The following is an 18,798-nucleotide window of genomic DNA, read 5'->3' on the forward strand; positions in this document are numbered from 1 at the left end:
GGAACAAGCTCTGTAGCACTAGTGTATAATCTTTCATTATAATCATACATTTTTACAGTCTATATAAAACATTAGAAATAAGGAATTTATTTAGAGTGTTTTTATTTCTAACACTATCTAACACACTACTATAAATCTGATTATTAACAAACACAACGGGGCCTCCTGACCTTCATTTGGTTCCTAAGCTACCACTTATGCCGCTTAGTATGTAGGGCCGGCACTAAATACACAATAAGAATACAATACAAGACTGTAGACTGGAACATTTGACTCACTTTGATCTTTGATTTCCTGTATTGCAGCAAAGTCCCAGCATTCCTTAATGTTGTGGACATCGCTGGGCTTGTGAAAGGTGCTCATGCTGGCCAAGGCTTAGGAAATGCCTTCCTGTCCCACATCAACGCATGTGATGGCATCTTCCACATGACACGTGAGTTATAGTTTCATGTTTGTGTTCACTCGTAGGATAGAGAAATAACCCTCAGCTTTATTGCACAGTTGAATCTCTGTTCCACACTGAAATGTAACATCCAATCAAGTTTGTTTGAGATGCCCGATATTGCTTACAGTTCTACTAAATAGCCACAGCTTTTTGGAAGCAGATGCGTAGCTGTGCTGCAGCGTAGCTAGCGGGGCGTCTTGTGTGGTGGGGTGCCAAGATCAACATAACAGTCAGGAATAATAAAGTCATATCAAAGCCCACACTCCTTATGGGAGGCTCCCTGTATGAGAATCACAGGAGGGTGGAGTGGAGTGGAGGGGCCTGCGCCTGGTTTGGGCTTCACACAGTCAGTAGCACATTCTGAGGTTTGGCTGTCGAGAAGGAACGCCGCACATTACTGTAATTTGAATCCAAATGCCACATTTGATTACATTTGGCTACACCAGAGGTAAGTAAGTTATTAATGCATATATCAGAGGAACAGTGTTGTCTTTTACTGGGGATTTATATTCTACATTTGAAGGAATGATGCAGATAGCAATTTAAAATTAAACACTATTATTACAACGGGGCTTAAGCTTTTCACTTCATTTAAGTAACTTGATCTGATGTAACAAACCGGTTCTCAACACAAAGCACAACAACAACCCATATCCCTTTTTTGTTAAGCCAATGCGTGTCCTTGCGTCTGATTCGTTAGCAACAATTCTGAACATATCTGCACAGAGCGATAGGCCTGCAGGCGTCACAAGGTCGTACGCAGAGACAGCCTCAGGGACGGATCACTTTCAATAACACAAGCCTCATAAAACATTTACATTGTGCGTCGACTCCTTTTGTTTGAATGAATCCAGTAAAAAGTCTTTCGGTTTTAGGCAAGTTCCATCAACTCAGACTCGCTCAAGTAAACAACCACAGTGTAAATTTGAGTCTGAGGTTAGCGATTTGGCAAAGCGGCATCTCAGATTAGCACTGCTTCAGCCCCGCGGAGCCTTGATGAGCGTGATGTCAGGACTGTGGGGTTGATGGATCTCTGGTGGACTATAAAACTCCTTCTGCTTTGTCTGCTGATTTCACGCTGTTAGTGACGGTGGCATTGTGTGATAAAAACCTCTCGGATTAGACCAGATTATTGGACATCAACCACATGGAAGGGTTAGAACCAAGGGCCAGTGGGAGTAGAGTTTAAGTGTGTTACGCCTGCTCCAGTGCTGCTTTCAAATGGCCTTTTCTGCACGGTCATTCTGCGGGGTTGTGCGCAGCTGGGAGGCCACCCACTCTACGGCACGCTCAGCAATGATTTACAGAGGGGACAAAACCTGTCCGGTGAGATTAATTGGTCCCGTGAGATTTCGGTTTTTAACAACACTTTCTCAAACTTTCATTTACTTCAGAATCTCAGTCGGTCTGGAGTTTGTCTTAACTTTCACTGTTGCGTTTCATGCATTCATTAGCAAAGGCGAGGAAACATTTATCCTAATTGAAATGTGAAATTTACTAATGAGTGCAGAGCTTTGATGTTTAAACAGTAAGACAGTTACCATCACTGCAAAAATATTGGGTGTCTATGTTTTCATACTAGCGACTTGGAACATTTTCCCTTGAGATATCATGTGCCTGCTGACCACACTCCTCTTCATACGGACCAAATGTATGGACCAGATCCTCACCATAAACCAATTATTTTGTTGTCTGCTCGTACACAAAAAGGCAAACAAGCATCCGCGTCCATCGGAAAAACAGGATGATCGAGAGCCTCCGCTGTGTGTTTACAACTATCTGCTTGACATTCCATTGTTTTCACTCTTGTGTGAAGTCCTTGGAGACAATGCGGTATGTTTCACAAGTTAACCATTAAACATAGCCGCTTTTGTTTTGCAATTGTATCTATCTGGTGTCAGGCAGGCTGCAGTGCTAAAGAAGCTACTTTTATATTGCATGATTATATGGTTGTGGAGCATCACAATTTTTTGTGTCTGGAGTGGTATGTGTTTGTCTGGGACTTAGAAGCAGCATTTGGAAATGGACTCCGGAGGGATGCTGGGTGTTGGTAACATGGAAACGCTGGGTAAAGTCGTGTGCTTGTCAGTTTTTTGGGCCGTGAACAAACTGCCTGATGAGATTAAGCTTGGGAGTCTTGAAAACTTTGGATATCAGCAAGAGATGCCAAGTGTTCCGACGGTGAATGAACTAATTGTGTTTACTTTATTGAGCTACAGACCTTTGATTAAACGTTCTGATCATTTGCGCTCTTGTCCAGGTCCTTCCAGGTAGAACACGTTCCCACATTGTCTGTTTTTCTTTTAAAGAGTCCACTTTGTCTGCTGTGCCCATGCTGATGCCAGGCCGTGCTTTAACTGGATTTCTTTCTTGTTGTCTGGACTTTGAAGTCTTGCAGTTAGTCACTAAATTCCCCCAGCAGTGTGTGCATGTCAGGAATATCTTTCAACCCTTAATGGCTTTGAAAAGCCTGGGTAAACAGTGGATTTACTTTCAACAAAATCTTTCCAAAAACTATTACGCCGCATTATGGCATCCTGAAAGCTGATTCTATTGAATGCCTGGTCAGGAACGGTTTGCAGGCAAAGCTCTCCCTGTGCGTCGGCACTGTCTGAGACAAGACAGACATGTTCTACTTCATCTGCTCTTCTGTTCCCTGCTAGCAGCCCTGCCAACCCACCTGGCCTTAGTCCCAGATGTTTGGTTTCCAGCAATTAGATGTATGAATGTTACACCGAGTGTCCCCCCCCTCCTTACCCCCCCCACCCCCATCACCGCAGGAAACCTCCAGCTCGCTTTTAATGAAGACTTATGGTCGCAACACTCAGTAACAATCCTGCCTTAAGATACTGTGGAATAGCATGTTTAATCTGAAGGGACTGGCTGCGGTTTGGTCAGCCAGCTGGAAAGTAGCAGTTATTTTTGGTGTACACTCTTCTCCCGTGCTGACATTCACGCCTTCAGCACCTGATTCTTCCTCATGTGTTAACTAAGGTTCTTTCCCACTGCTCTTCCAGTGCCTGAAGGACTTGGAAAAAAATATTCTCTTCTATCCTCTTCTTCGTCTCGGTAACAGAGCACATAGACGCTTTGTTGACATCTGACAGAGCAGCAGAGATCTCACATTGTTTTATCCTGATGCTGCATTATGGAGCACAAAGCAACATTATTGGATGCGACTCTCAACAGGTTCAGCTGTTCATCTTAGCGCCTTCATCCCTGTGAGAAATAAAGTAGGATATAATAACTAACTCACCTAACTAGAGTCTATTGGTATGATTAATTCAATTTGACCATCTGTCAGTGTGAGTATTTAGCAGTGGATTAGTGTATTCTTAAACAACTACCCATACTCCGCTCCTAAGCAGATGGCTACCATTATTCATTTTTCACACAGGGAGAGAGAAAGAGAGTGTGTGGAGTGTTTGATACTATTTTGATATCTTGTATCTTGTAAAAAAATAACTTTTCACTTTTTTTTTACATATAATTTCTTGAATAATTTTTTTTCCAGCGATTGTAACAAATAATAAAATAAAAATAATAGAATAAATATTGATAATAAACTTTTCTTTCTCAAATGATCATAGATGTTGATACAAAGGAACAAACACTGATTATCTGAGTAAAACATCTACTAGATGAAATTATTGTTTTAGCAATGTGAATTTGTTTTTCATTACCAGTTTTTCACTTGGTCTCTATATCCAAACTTAACTCTCTTAATCGACTTCTGAATGGTTCCTCAAAGCCATCTGCTCCATTTCACAACAACACAATCAAATCAGAATATACCTCAAAAACATTACTCAAGAATACATGAACCAGAATGCATGTCCTCTCCACTTACCACCAAAATTTGTTCAAGACCCAAATATCTCCAGCACCCTCAGTGACTTTTATGTGTGTTGTCATCCGAGAACTATTCATATATAATGATGATAAACGGCTGCTGAATCAGGAAGACATCGCATTGTATTTGCTTATTGTATCTTTCAAACTGTCTGCTCTCACTTTACTAATCACTTACAGTATATAAATCAAGCTGACTGCTCGGCTGGAGGCGTTGTGAACAAACAGGGTTGAATATTTAGACATAGACGATTTATGGCCTACCTGCCTCTCCACTGACGCCAACCATAGCTGCTCGCTGACATTTCTCCCTAATCACTCACCAACTCGGATTTTCAAAGCAGAAGAACATTCAAAATACTTTAACCAGCCCAGTGAGTTCCACCTGTGTGTGTGTGTCTGTCCGGTGTGTGTGAGGAATTTAACTAATCAAGCATGACTGACACTCAGTTGATCATTAATAGTGTTAGTATTAGATTTTGCTGTGGCGTTGTGGAAAATGTCCTCGGGTCAAAGTTCTTGGCCGAACTCATCTCGACACACTCGCGCCAAGAATGCCGCTAGAATGTTTCATAGAAATCCAAAACAAATGTTCCAAAGCTGATCTGTGTCATCGTACGACGCCAAAGCCGCAATCATGGAGAGCAGCCAGAAGTTCATAATCACTGCATGTTCACCCAATTAGTCCACCTTGTAGAACTCACATAACACACAAGGAGCTCTGTGACTGAGGAATTATAATTGCTGAGGAAAAAGTGAATACATGAAAAATGAATTTAGTGTACAGCCTGGCTTCTTTATGTGTCAGACTGAGACTCAACTCTCATGAGGAAATGTAACCGATCTTGGTTAGGTTGTTTTCTCTGATCAGGACGCTGTTGTCTTGTGTTCTGTGTTTACTGGTGTCTGTGCTGCACCCTGCTCTCCTCAACACCCTTAGGAAACATATTGGACACATTGTGCTGCCCAGACGTCTGCAGTGGTTAATGATGTTTTCCTCCTGTCTTGTTATTCTTTAGTATACATTGTGATTTAAAAAAAATAAGCCAGAATGGACGGAATTATTTGTTTATGGAGATGGAAATGGGAAAAACACCCTAAAATAACCCGACTCCATCTCTGCACAGCACCGTGTTTGCCTCTGTGTTTACGTTAGTTGTTTCACTAAAGCATTGTGTTGAGATGCAGCTAAAATCCAGATAATTAAACTGCAGTGGTAGGAGGGTGAGTTCTCCTTTTGTGCGTTTTTTTTGCTGTCACAGCATTTAAATGAGCATTTTGAATCAGTGAGAATGAAGAGTTTTTGTCAGCCTCCACTCATCGTGGATGATTAGAGCCAAATGTATACCCATCTTGACTGGAGATCACCACAGCTCTAGATAACATGCTCGGTGATTGAAGGTCGCAATATTTTGAATTCTAATGGGGCTGCGAGATGAATTGCCTGAAATAGACTGTAGAATTTCCCTGCTTCCTCCTCATGCCCCCCTTGCCTGTCCGCTGTGAAAAGAACCACTGGGAATGGTAAGGCCCGATGATCATAGAATTATTGGATGGTGATTCTAAACCCCTCAAAGAGGAGTTGCTATGGAGATCTCGTTCCAAACTGTGAAATGATTCACCTTTGAAAGGCTGGAGGGCCTGAAAGCTGAACACATCATTGTTCAGGTGGCGGTTGGTTTGGAAATTGCTGGTGCCTCTGCAATCAGCAGCACTATAGTAGTTAAGGATCTAAAAAGGTTTGTTCTCTGAATGATGTGGGACAACAGTCGCATGTATATGACAGCTCTTTTCAATCAGGGCACTCTCATGCTCCCTGCTCTAACAAAATAAATGGAATGACAGAGGTTAGGCTAATGATAAGGGAATTAACACTGTTGTTTTCAATCAGAGATGATGGAAGCTGGAGCCTGGTCGGGTGTATTCGCTCCTCGGATGCTCACAGATCGGGTTTGTCTGAATGACTTTCATGGCACATGACAGCGATGTGAAATGTGGATGAGGATGCACCTTTATTGCTCAGTTTGGTATGAGCCTTCACGTCTGACAGTAGATTACACAGAAAGTGGAGACACCTTGTGAGGAAGTGATATTCATACGCTCTAGCACTGTGATTTCTTCAGTATAATCTATTTGGAAAGATTCAAATTCACGTCAAGATGATATTTCATGAATGAACATAAACGCCCTTGTCTAGTGTTTTTGGGCTGGAAAGACCTCCATAATGTGCTTTTCCTGACAGACTCATAAAATAGCTTTTACTGCTCTGAATACCAGGAGGATTGACACGCTGAGTTTGCATGAACATTTTAAAAGCGGCACCGAGGAATGCAAGTGCTTTAGATGTGCTCGCACCTATCATGCATGTGAAAACATGCACAGGAAGTTACAAGGAGGTGAATACTGTAATTTGACTGAATTATGGTGACCACATATCCTCCCAGTTAGCAACATCAGAGGAAGCAACTCAATCGATATTGATCTCCACCTGAGGAAGATGACACAGGTTAGCTCAGGCTACCTCTGTTTCCTGCTCTTAAACTCTGACATCCCATGATTATTGGAATATTTCTTTACGTGTTCTTCACTGTGTCGCAATGATATTTCCAGCATGGCTACGGTTACATCATCAGAGTGTAAAGACAAATCCACAAAGTGATCGCGAAGAGTTCATTTGCAAAAACATATTGAATGTATTAATAGCGGAAATTAATTTTGAATCAAATTACTTTTAGGCTAAGACATGTTCTTACATTAAAACTAACCTCAATGACATCACAAGGGTAACTTCCTGTTTCACTGTAAAGGTCCTGCCTTGTTTCCCGCAAAAACTAATTTAAAGTGTAAAATTTGTCAGTAACATTTTTTTATTTGTTTTATTTTCTATTGTGATTTTATATCAATCAAACTAATACTTATTCAATCTTTAAAAAAAAACAATAAAACACCTGCAGTTTGATTGTTTAGCTGGACTATACACATAAAAACCTGAATTTTAATAATCAATAAAAACTATTGTAAATGAACTCTTCTAAAGATATATTTCCATGTGTTTCTTTCATGTATCTGTGCTCAGCTCATGTAGTTATACTTTGTAAGCGTATACTGACTGATCAGGCCATTGAACAGCACAATAAGCCTTTGTGCTGTAACCACACAGAGACATTAATGGTCTCTCTCATGCACACAGTATTTGAAATGAAACAGTAAAAATGTAGCAGTGAGATAGAGCTGACTCCTGAAACAGAGCCTCTCCTCCCTCTTCCCTCTTTCTTCCTTTTTTTTTTACGGTCTTGCATGTGGCTTTGTGTGGCGCCTCAGCTTTATAAGAGCTGTCTCCACACAGCCCTACCCAGACCTGCTTGTTAAAGGACTAATTGTGGAGATTTCCCCCTCAGATTTCTCTTTCACCTCATGCATTTGTACCGCAGCTCTACACCCTGAATGGGACTATGGTGAAGTAGATGTGAATGTTAAATGAGGCGAAATTAATTAAAGCAAATTACTGTGGGATATGTAGTGGTCAGAGGAGAGCTGATGTCAGTTGATGACTAAATAGTGAGTGATCATCTGCTGCTGCTGCTGCCGTTGCCGTCTGAAAGGCCCTTTGAAGATTTGTTATTTATTTAGGATCTTTAAGAAAAGCTAAAAAACATTGATTACTTACTTCGGGTGAGAAATGTGTCAATTGCTGCCGTTTAAAAATCTAAAATGTAACTTAAATAAGCTGAAAAGAGCTGCCTGATGTAATGATTTAGTCTGAACATGAGATCTTTATTAAATGAACCTTTATAAACCTCTTCACTGCTAATTAATAAGTACAAAATTCTACAATGAACTCATATCTCTTCTCATTTTAAATACATTGTATCAGAGCTTATGTTCGTCACCTCCATTTGTAATGTATGTATATTCCTGCAGCTAACAAAATGATTACACTGCATTATATTTTCCTGGCTCGTGCAGACACAATAGCAAATTTTCATTCCAATCAGTGCTAAACAGGGAGCTGGTAAATTGGAGCAGCAAAACAATAATTCTACTGATTAGCCCCTTTCTGTGTGGCGTAAGTGAACTGTTTATACTGTGGAGTACCTCTGGAAGAGGAGAGGAACCAAAACAGCCTGATTAGGCAGAGAGTAATTGGATAAGTTCATTTCACCACGAGGACAACTCACAGGATGACAGCTTGCACAAAAGTCTCCAGCTTCTGTTGACTTGCATGTGTAATAAGGGCAGCAGTGTACGGAGGGATTCTGGGTATCTGTCATTTTGTCATCCACTTTGAGATTTGATAATTAGACGTGACTGCTGAGTAACGCTCGGATTGTAAAAGCCCCCTTTAGTTTAGGAAATCAGGTGCTTTCCCTCCTTCACCCAGAACCACCTGAAGATGAACAAGGAGCTTCAGCTTAGAACCTGCAGGCGACGCTTTGATTGTTTGCAGGATTAAATATGTATCTCAAAAAGTTATGAACCCATTTTGATGAAATGTGGTGAACCTATAAAGGGCTTGATCAAGGAACATTCAAGAAGCATAACTGTTTCCATATTTATGTCAATTTCTTCAAAACTAATACTGGTAATTGTCAGAAATTCAGGCTTAAGCTATTTGTGATCAAATGGATACAAAAACCTGTGACAGGGAAATGTGCTCGACTACGCAAGTCTTTTTCCCTCTCGCTCTCCTTTTCTCTCTCTCTCTCACACATTTTACATTTCAGGACTCACACATGTACCATATATTCATCATGTTTTTAGTTTATAAAGAGTCCTTTTACGACACCCGTCCCAGAGACACGCTTCTTTCTGATGATACTTATTAGGCACTGACTAGAATACAGCAGTAAAATGACCATAGATGTTCAGACTATCCTAACCTATAAGCTATCTCACAGCTTTGTATGTATACGGTCTCCACGGATCATTCTGACCCTCGGGCCATGGCTGCTGCGTATGATGATGACTCCACACAGCCATGAATCATCAGTCATTTGTACCATGAGTCAGTGTTGTAACCTGTTGAGAGATGTGTGTGGCGGCGTCATGGCTCTCACGCTGTAGTGATGCTATTGTCTCACAGGACCTCACCTGTCAACACAGCTTTTTTTCCATGGGAGTGTCGACACTTGTGTATAGATTGCTAATAATTTCCTGTGGCTCCAGCGTACACATTCCATACATAGCATCACCTCAACACACGGGAACATAAAGCAGGTCATCATTCACACACATCCGCGTCCCTGTTGAAGGAGACGGCATTCACATTATGTCTGCTTCTGACGCTTCACATGTCACTGATTGTCGGTTGTTTATTTATTTATTTATAGCGGACAAACTTAAAGGTGTCAGGGGAGGGAATCCAAGCTGATTCAGATTTAAGGCGAAAGAAACTCAGAGTTATGCTGACATACTTACATATTGTGTTTACATCCTCTTTTCTAATGCATCTGAAATCAACCGAACTACACATTAAATCCTACAAGTTATAAAACATGAGGCTGAGGAACATATTGGTATAACAGCGTGGCGAGCAGTCCGCTACAGTTGCCACTGGTAATGTTAACGGCTGTCACTCTTAAGTGACAGATGTACACCCACGACAACTCACCCCACCCACCCACCAAGCCCTCCCTCCCTCCCTCCCTCCCTCCCTCCCTCCCCAACCCTGATCTCTGCTGGGGAATCAAAAGGAGGCCTGAGAGCCGCTGCTGGCTAAATGATCTGCTTCAGAGCCTCATTATCTAATCACCAGCACAGCCACAGCTAAGACGCAATTGATTAGGGGGAGACTGTCCTCTTCCTCTTATGTTCCCCCCTTTTCTTTATACAGTTACATCATATTCTCTGTTTTCTTCATTTCTAGTATTTATTTATTATCTTGAGGTAGAACGTGAATCAGAAGAAGACTTCCCTCTCTGCTGCGATGTCGTTCCCTCGCTCGCTCTCTGGCTGCTTTCTCTCCCTCAGCAGATGTGACACATGCAACAGAAACATAAAGATCTAATATATTTATGAAGGCTTTTATTGTGCACTACTTGTAATGGCTCTTTGACTCCCACTGTGCTTTTCCATGTGAATATTTATTTACCCCATATTCTCTGTAAAGATGTAACGATTTTTCCGGCTACATCTAATCACTGTTTCGCATGCAATCTCCCAAAAAGTCAATGTCATTGATTTTGTTGTTCCTGCTCTCCACGTGTACGCCCTGACGCCCTGCATGTTTGCGTCCTGTTGCTGCAGGTGCATTTGAGGATGAGGATATCATCCATGTTGAGGGAACGGTGGACCCAGTGAGGGACATGGAGATCATCCACGAGGAGCTGAGGCTGAAGGACGAGGAGATGATCGGCCCCATTATTGACAAGCTGGAGAAAACGGCCATTAGAGGCGGCGACAAGAAACTCAAACCAGAATATGTGAGTCAATGTCCCAGCAGGCCTTTTGCTCCCCCTCACAGCAAGCCACAAATAATAACCCTCCAACACACACACGGCCAAGGAAGAGAAAAAAAAGTATGTTTTTTTTAATCTCCATCCAATAGGTCTCACCCCTCCCCCTGCCCCATTTTTTTCCTTTCAGCGATTGAAAGTGATCAGGGGTCAGGGGTTTTCCGCTGTCGAAATCATTAATAGTGAGTTACTTATTCAGCTGCTAACCCCGGGTCACAACGCCGGGCTAATGAAAGTGTTTTCACACAGCTCTTTTCATCTAAAGTAATACTCAAATCATGGCACAGCTCTTTACACGGCTCACACACCTACAGCGGCTCCACAAGCCGTGTCAGGCCATACAGTGTGTGACACACATGCTTACATCTCACCATGAATACAGTCAATGTTTGGAATATACTTTGACAGTAGGATAGATGGGTTACATCCACAGAGATATATGTGGTAAGATCAGAAAAAAAAAAGAAGCCACAGCCTCTTGCTGCTGCAACAAATGTGTGCGGATGCGCATCAACATGCAGACGGTCCGTTAAGGTAATGAGGCCGGCAGCCAATGTTAGCAGTGATTTGGTTGTAAATGTTCCATCACCGGAGAGGGATTTGATGTGTGACATGCAATATCAGTGCTGGGCGTTCAGAGGGCGGATGACCTCGGCTCAGAATGGGCCAGCAAGCGAGGTAATCTGGCCTTTCACTTAGAGCCGCATGCCCAATTTCAGGCCCTGACACGCTAAGGCTCTGACCAGTCATTACGCTAACGAGAGGGGCCATTTCACCTGCTGCAGAGGCCCCCCATGCCTGGTTGGCTCCCTCCAGGCTTCAGGCCCCCACCCCAGCCCTTCCTCCTCCACTCTGCCCACAGCACCACCCCACACCCCTGCAGCCCCACAGACAGGAGCCATTCAGGCTAGGCAGGTGGCTGCTTATGCACATAATTGCCAACAATTTTAGGCAATGAATAAAAATGATCTACATTAGTTGTCAAAGGTTGCGCACACGTCGGCAAGTGAAATGTATAGAAGGGCTCTTTAGACGGCGAAGAATGGAGCTTATCAAAGGCTGCAGTAAGCCCTTAGATGGGAGAGAGAGTGTGTGTGTGTGTGTGTGTGTGTGTGTGTGTGTGTGTGTGTGTGTGTGTGTGTGCGATTGTCTCACAGGCTCAGTGTTTGATGGCGATGTTGAGCTGCTGTGTGTGTATTCACGTCTACGCTTGATTATGCGAACACACGGTATACGTGCAGAACGCATGCATCCGTCCAGACACCATCCAGTTTACAGTGTAAGGAACAGGAAACAATGGCGTTTGGTTTGCAGTGTGTTTTTATGGAGCTACAGCAAACCATGAAATAACAAGTTAAATGCTATTTAACTATTTACATGCTAATTACAGCCTGAGTTTTTGCCCTCGCTGAGTAATTTGCAAGAGCTGTGAATTAAGTTCTAATTTCCGTAGCTGCACCTCGGTTTCTCTGAAGCCTGGGCTGTGTGTGTGTGTGTGTGTGTGTGTGTGTGTGTGTGTGTGTGTGTGTGTGTGTGTGTGTGTGTGTTCCTGAGGTTGTGTGAAATTAAATGAGAGATAGTACTTTATCCCTTCAGTTATGAATTATTTTAATGGCTTTGAATGCAGAGGGCAACTTATTCCACACAAATCTATAATTGCCACATAAGTAAAACAGGATGCGTCGTTATGCACCATCGCTTACATACCAGCAACCTTAATCTGACTCGCTGTGAAATCCTCAAACTAAACCTATAGATGAATGTGAACATGCACGCACGCTGCACAAAATTTTAGTTTCATCCTTTGGTTTTGTTTCCTCCTTTTCTGCCTTAAATCACATGAAACTTTAAACTTTGTCAATTTCTGAAATGTATCTATTGATTCGGAAACTGTTGAAGACTAGACGAGTTCAATCAACATCTCTGTAACCTGTAGTAAATGAAGCTCATGAGGGTAAAGAGACTTAAAGTTTAGTGGGCCGCTCTGAATGCTGAGACAGTGGATGTTAAATGTTGAGCAGTGTAGGAGGATTATAGAGATAAAGATATAAACATATTGCATATAAATACAGGGGAGGGGAGAACTCCAGTATTGCTCAGATATATCATGAAGCAATATTGTACATTTGTGGTTTGAGCTTAATACATCTTTTCCAGGTATAAACACAAATGAGATTTATCAGGAGAACAGATTTTTCAGAGCATCTCCTCTCCTTTATTTAATGCAGTTCCAGTTTTAAAAAAATCAGACAATATTTATAGTGTAAATTAAAGGTATATGAGTTAGAGAGGAGGAGTTTGATTGATTTTAGTTCAAATCTTAGCTTTAAAATGCCTCTAATTAGTATTTATGTTAACAGATGTCGTGGCTGTAATTTGCGGTCACGTACGATTCCCCCTTATTGTGAAACACACACACACAGGCACAACCGGCACAGGGCGCGTAGTTCTGCATTGTTATGAAGATTTAAATCCATTTTGACGGTGCTGTGTTTACAAGAACAATGTTTCATTCCTTTTGTCCGTGCGAATCCTCAAAATCCCATTCCTTACAAAACAATAATAAGAAGCCGGCCCACCAGCGGCGTTTCATGGTGGCAGGCGTATGTGTTTGACCCCTGTGGGACCTATATGCCTTTTATTAACACCTGCCTGTTAGAGGAGCGCTGCACGGCGGCGCGAGCTGATGAGGGAAACCTGGAGCGGGTTCAGCCTGTGTCACTGGCCGTTTGCTGTTTCCATTTCACAGATGATTAATCTCTCTGTGAAGACTTGGGCCGGCGCGGGCGGAGTGTGTGCAGCTCTTCCTGCGCTCTCTCCCGCTGGTTGCACTCTGGCTGCCTGACTAAAAGGCCTTTAGAATTCCTGTGGAGAGAGATGTGCAGAGAGTGAATGCAGCTGGCTGGGGGTCAGTGTGTGGAGCTTTTTCTGCCATTGTGTAATTGAGGCTCTGGCAGGCTTTTTTCCTCAGTTCTTTCAAAAGGGAGTATGATTGTGAAGTGCTGCAAGGGTTTAGGGAGGGAAAAGGAGGTGGGGGGGTGTTGCAGGGGGTGGGGGAGTTTTTATATGAAGGGGGAGGTCAAGTTGACAGGAACAAAAAGAATGTGTTCCGCTAATTTCTGTGGGGCTGGATCAACAATAATAGGCTCAATTTCTTTATTACAAATTTTATAACTGCCTCCCTCCCATTTTCCCACCCTTTTCCGCTTCCAGATCCTGTCAGGACCCAATCTCGCCTGTAGCCTCAGCCCACAAGTACCTCGGTAATGAATGCGCCATACATAACTGCGAATGCTCAATATTTTCTCCAGAAGAAACGACGAATAATTACTTCTGTACCTCACTAGTGCACATTCAGCACGGCCTCAGAGTGCCTAAGGAAGGAGCAACAATCTACACCTAACGAACCAACTCCCAATTAGCTCCCCGCTCTTCCCTCTCCTCTCTTTCCATTAAACTGTCCCCATGGAATATTAATGTACAAAAAAAAACGCCGACTCTGAGCGCGATGCCCCAGAAGGCATTTTGTCTTAGAGGACTTAGAGGAGGGACGGGGGTCTGGTGCACGGCGTCCCTGTCAAAGCCGGGCCACTCCTGCCTGAATGCGAGCGCAGCCATTGTTCATTTTGGCATCAGGATGCCATGCATTTAGGAAATAATTACCCCATACCCTGCTGGGTTTATACTCTTTTTCATCTCCTTTAATGGCTTCTTGTTCATTCTCTTTTAATCCCAAACAGGACGTAATGTGCAAAATCAAGAGCTGGGTTGTGGATGAAAAGAAAAATGTCCGCTTCTATCAGGAGTGGAACGACAAGGAGGTAAAAAGCTTTGATGTTACCGGCAAAATTATTAACGTCTTCCTAATCTTCTTTGTCCAACTGCTGTTTTCTGATATTATGGCATATTTAGTGCAAACTACAATGTTAACATCAGGCAAACCTTACTTGTCTTCAAACTAATGACATCTGGCCGTGTTGACTTGGATGCAGAGGCCTTATACTGTAGACGCTCCTCATGCAGACCCTCTTCACTTTGACTTCACTTCCTCCTGCAAAGTTTGGACGCTCACCCGCCTCCGTCTCTGTTTTTGTCACAGATCGACGTGTTGAACAAATACTTGTTTCTGACATCCAAACCAATGATTTACCTCGTTAACCTCTCTGAGAAAGACTACGTCAGGAGAAAGAACAAATGGTGAGTGCTGGGAAGCAGGGCGGGCGGGGGGGCGGAGGGGGGCGGGCGGGAGCGGACACGTCGCTCTCATTCATCACCAGCAGCACAGAGCTTTCCTTCTAATTACGCATGCAGTTACATTCATTTTCTACTAACTTTGATTGAGTATTTTCTCCGGATACTCTATCTGCATTCCAGCAATAACAAAGTGTGCGTGTTTGGGCTGTGTGAGAATTACCCACGCCGGTCTGCAGCCTGTGGTCTCATATCTGCCCTGGAGGTGGCACTAACTTTGCTGCAGCAGAACATCCAGCTACGCAAAAACCACGCAAACCACCGCATTCTGCACTTCATTAGGCTCAACAGCAGCATATGGTCTCCATTTCCCATCAGAAAGTCCTCGTTTCCATAGATATCAAAGCCAGAGACGGCTTAAAAATGACAAATTAAAAAAGTAAAAATAATTAATATCATCTGGAGGGTTAATAAATCATAAAGCCAGGGCTCTTTAAACATGTTACAAAGCTGTGGCGTCAGATATTTGGGTTTTTCTCACAGACTTTATATTCCCACACATCCCAGTGACGGCCCAGGCTGTCTGTTCGCCCTAAACAAAGACAAATTTGCCTCCGTGTGCTTTTTAATTGGCAGTATTCCGAGCACAGAACCCAACACGAATGACTCCTGAGCCCAGATAGAAACTTCTCCTCCGTGTTCCACATCTGCGACCCTCACTTCTGTCAAAAACAGTTTTTATAGTAATGTTATCCTCTGTCCACAGTGAGAGCACATCCAGAAAACCGGTATTAGACATCCATTATTTCTGAAAGGGCTACTTTTCCACACTACAGCCCTTTTCTCAATAACACCAACGTGTGGATTGTCACTGCACTTTTCCAATTGCCCTCTAGGCTTGAGGTGTCACTTCGTACAACATTTGTTTTTAGCGCTTTACTTGGCAGCGTTGTATTACCAGGGAAGTTGTTTACCTATGACTGTTTGTTAAAACGTTCTTGACACGAAAGTATGACTGTCAGACAGAGGGGAGGAGGAGCAAGACAAGGGAACACATAAATCAAATGATTCATGGCATGCGGAACACCCATCATCGGCAGGAAGAGAGGGCTTGTTTCTTCTTCTTCTTCTTCATGTTGCGTGTGTTTTTTTTAACTGCGCCAAAATGCAATAAATCTTCAAGTGCTTTAAACAGGCAAACAGTAGAGCTCAGGTGCCCCCAGGCTCCGGGCTCAACAATGCCAACATCAAAGTGTTGATGGTTGACAAGTGATGAGTCACTTCCCTTGTCCAGAGAGGAGCTCACACCTGTATGGAGATGATTACAGGTAGATCTCACTGGCCCTAATTGTACAATAAATGCTGCTCTCAGCCCTAATGGCAGCTAGTCTGCAGCAGAGACGCCAGACTGCCATTTGGCTGTCGCCATGCTCCCGTGTTTTTCCCGCAGCACAGTTGAGAAGATGATACGGTTAAGGACTATTCAAAGCAAACAGCAAGACAAATTGCAATCTCAGCTTTAATGTGCGGAGGAAAGAAGAAGAATCCTAGAATGAGGCAAATAAGCCAATTTTGGGACATTTTGCTGCTGCACCTCTGTGCTTCTGTTCACACGTCGCTTTATAGCTGCCATGTTTTGTTGCATGTTGTCTGCTGGGCTTCATTGTAATGTCATTAATATTTTGGGAACAACGGCTCTATTACACATTATTCTGGGCTTAATTCTCTCAGATCTTCATCACATAATACAGGAAATACCATCTGAGCAGACTTACTTAGTCTCCAAGCGCAGAGCATTGTTAACAAACGCCGTCCTGTTTGGAGTCTGGGAGCCACATACCAGGCCGCTTTGTTTAGACAAGAATACACAGTATTAGCTTTAGCGAGCCATCATTAATGGCGGGATCAGAGGAGGAGCGAGGCCTCTTTTCATCCCCAGGTTCTCTGCTGGAGACAGTACATCATTTACTGTTGAGAGGAGCACATGGCTCCAATCCTATACAGTGCATGTGTACGTGTATGAGAATGCGTACATGTGCATGTTTGAAGTCTGTTTCAGAGGCGACTCCATGCTCATTTGGATGCTGGTGTAATTGCGGTGTGGAGATCAAAGGCGCGCTGGCCGAGTGATGTTCCAGAGGAGACTTTACCACACAGCCCTCTCCTCTGTGCAGAGGGGGCCGCCTGCTGCTCGCCGCTCCCCTCTCCCCTCCAGCCATGCGCTGCCCCCTGCACATCCCCGCTCGTAAAAAATGATTAAGGCCGCATTTGTCATGTGTTTATGACTGAGAGGCATTGCGTGATAGGGAATGGCATCTACAAGAGTCTATCAAGAGGCTTTCTCCTCTTTTCCTCGGCGTCAGTAATCTGCCTGGAAGACTTTTGTCTGTGCCACATAGTTTGTGTGTTAGGGAGGGTCATTAGAGCGCCGCTGATGATGCGGTGGTTGCAGCCTGCCTGGTGTTAGCATGTTTACACTTGTCAGGCCGATTTCACAAGCCTGTATCCTGGCCGTCTTCACCGACCGCTCAAACTTCCACCGGGTCAGATATCAGATATTCCCTCCAGCCGCTCTCGTCTGGGAACAGTCCCATTTGTTTTTTTGTCACAATGACAAAAGACACATTTGAGGATATTTCTGATGTGCAGTTTTTGTGTTTTTCTTTCTCGTCTTTTCCCTTTTTTTTCTCTCTCCCTTTGGATAATGTGCATTAAAGTAAATTGGCGCCTCTTAAGTAGGTGTGTTGACCTTTAAGGAAACCAGCAAGCGTGACCTGTCTGTGAGTGCTTGTGCCGTGCGTGTTCCTCAAGTGAGTGTAAGAACTGCAGGGTACCATCGCTCCCAGCTTTTATTAAGTCTGCGTGTGTGAGTGTGTGTGTGTGTGTGTGTGTGTGTGTGTGTGTGTGTGTGTGTGTGTGTGTGTGTGTTGGGTGTCTGACTGTATTTTTATTTGTCTGTGTGCTTGTCCTGTATGTGTGTATGCATATATGTACAGTCAACGTCTTCTTCTTTGCTTTATTCCACTTTTATTTGCTTCTCAGTCTCTACACACATAAATTTAATACCACAGTTGCCATTTTTAAAAAACACATTATTTTGCCTGCCGTGCTGTCATTTTGGGGGGAAATCACACACACACACACACACAGATTTATTCACAGCTTTCCATTCACTTTGATGCCAAAAAAAGAAAAAATTCACCATAGCAACTCTACTTAAAAGCCCCTTTGTCCTGCTGAGGTGCTTGTGAGCTCGACGCCCAACCTCCGCCTGCTGTGCCGACTCAGTGACCGACGCGTGGTGAAACATAAGGTAACGGCCTCGGCGCTCTGGGTTGCGTTCCTAGCGACAGAGGGACGCTCGGCTCGGCCTGTAGGAGGCGCTTTGACCGTTAAAGGAAACCCTGAGGAGAGGAAGAACAGGTTTTGGACGCAGCGTCTGACAGCATATGATCGCTTCCCCCTTAAGATCTCTTCAAACGGATCATTGCCCATCTAATTATACACATGTTGAAGAGATCGGCTGTCCCCTTTTGATCTTTGACTTGTATTTGCTGTATCCGTGTGTGTGTTTGTGTGTCTTGCAATAACAACTTACACACGCATTTCCTTTAGAGACAGAAGAAGAAGAAGTTGGTGGGAAAGCTTATTATGAGCTGTTTCATGAGAGCCAGTGGCTGCAGACCGCTTCAGCTCCTCCAAACCATAACTCCCATAAACACAACTAGAACTTTATTGAGTGCAAAACCACTGGCTCCATCCACGCTTTTAAGGAAGTGCAGTCGCTGTGGATTCACAGTTTTGCCCTTTCACACGTGGGAAATGTAGGAATGAGCAGCTGACAAACACTTTCCC

General features: G+C 43.4%; 1 protein-coding gene across 1 annotated transcript in view; it reads left to right on the plus strand.

The window, feature by feature from the left end:
• The first annotated feature begins 375 nt into the window (after positions 1–375).
• LOC143015732 (obg-like ATPase 1) overlaps positions 376–18,798 on the plus strand; it is a 32,259-nt gene continuing 13,836 nt past the window's right edge. Inside the window, exons 1-4 of the mRNA XM_076169789.1 lie at positions 376–433; positions 10,544–10,719; positions 14,493–14,573; positions 14,852–14,949. Coding sequence (XP_076025904.1) covers positions 427–433; positions 10,544–10,719; positions 14,493–14,573; positions 14,852–14,949 — 362 coding nt within the window. The 5' untranslated portion in view covers positions 376–426. The remainder of the gene's footprint in view (positions 434–10,543; positions 10,720–14,492; positions 14,574–14,851; positions 14,950–18,798) is intronic.

Source organism: Genypterus blacodes, unplaced genomic scaffold (genome assembly GCF_046128005.1).
Source record: "Genypterus blacodes isolate CSIRO-AG114 ecotype Tasmania unplaced genomic scaffold, CSIRO-AGI_Gbla_v1 ptg000214l_1, whole genome shotgun sequence".
Taxonomy (NCBI): domain Eukaryota; kingdom Metazoa; phylum Chordata; class Actinopteri; order Ophidiiformes; family Ophidiidae; genus Genypterus; species Genypterus blacodes.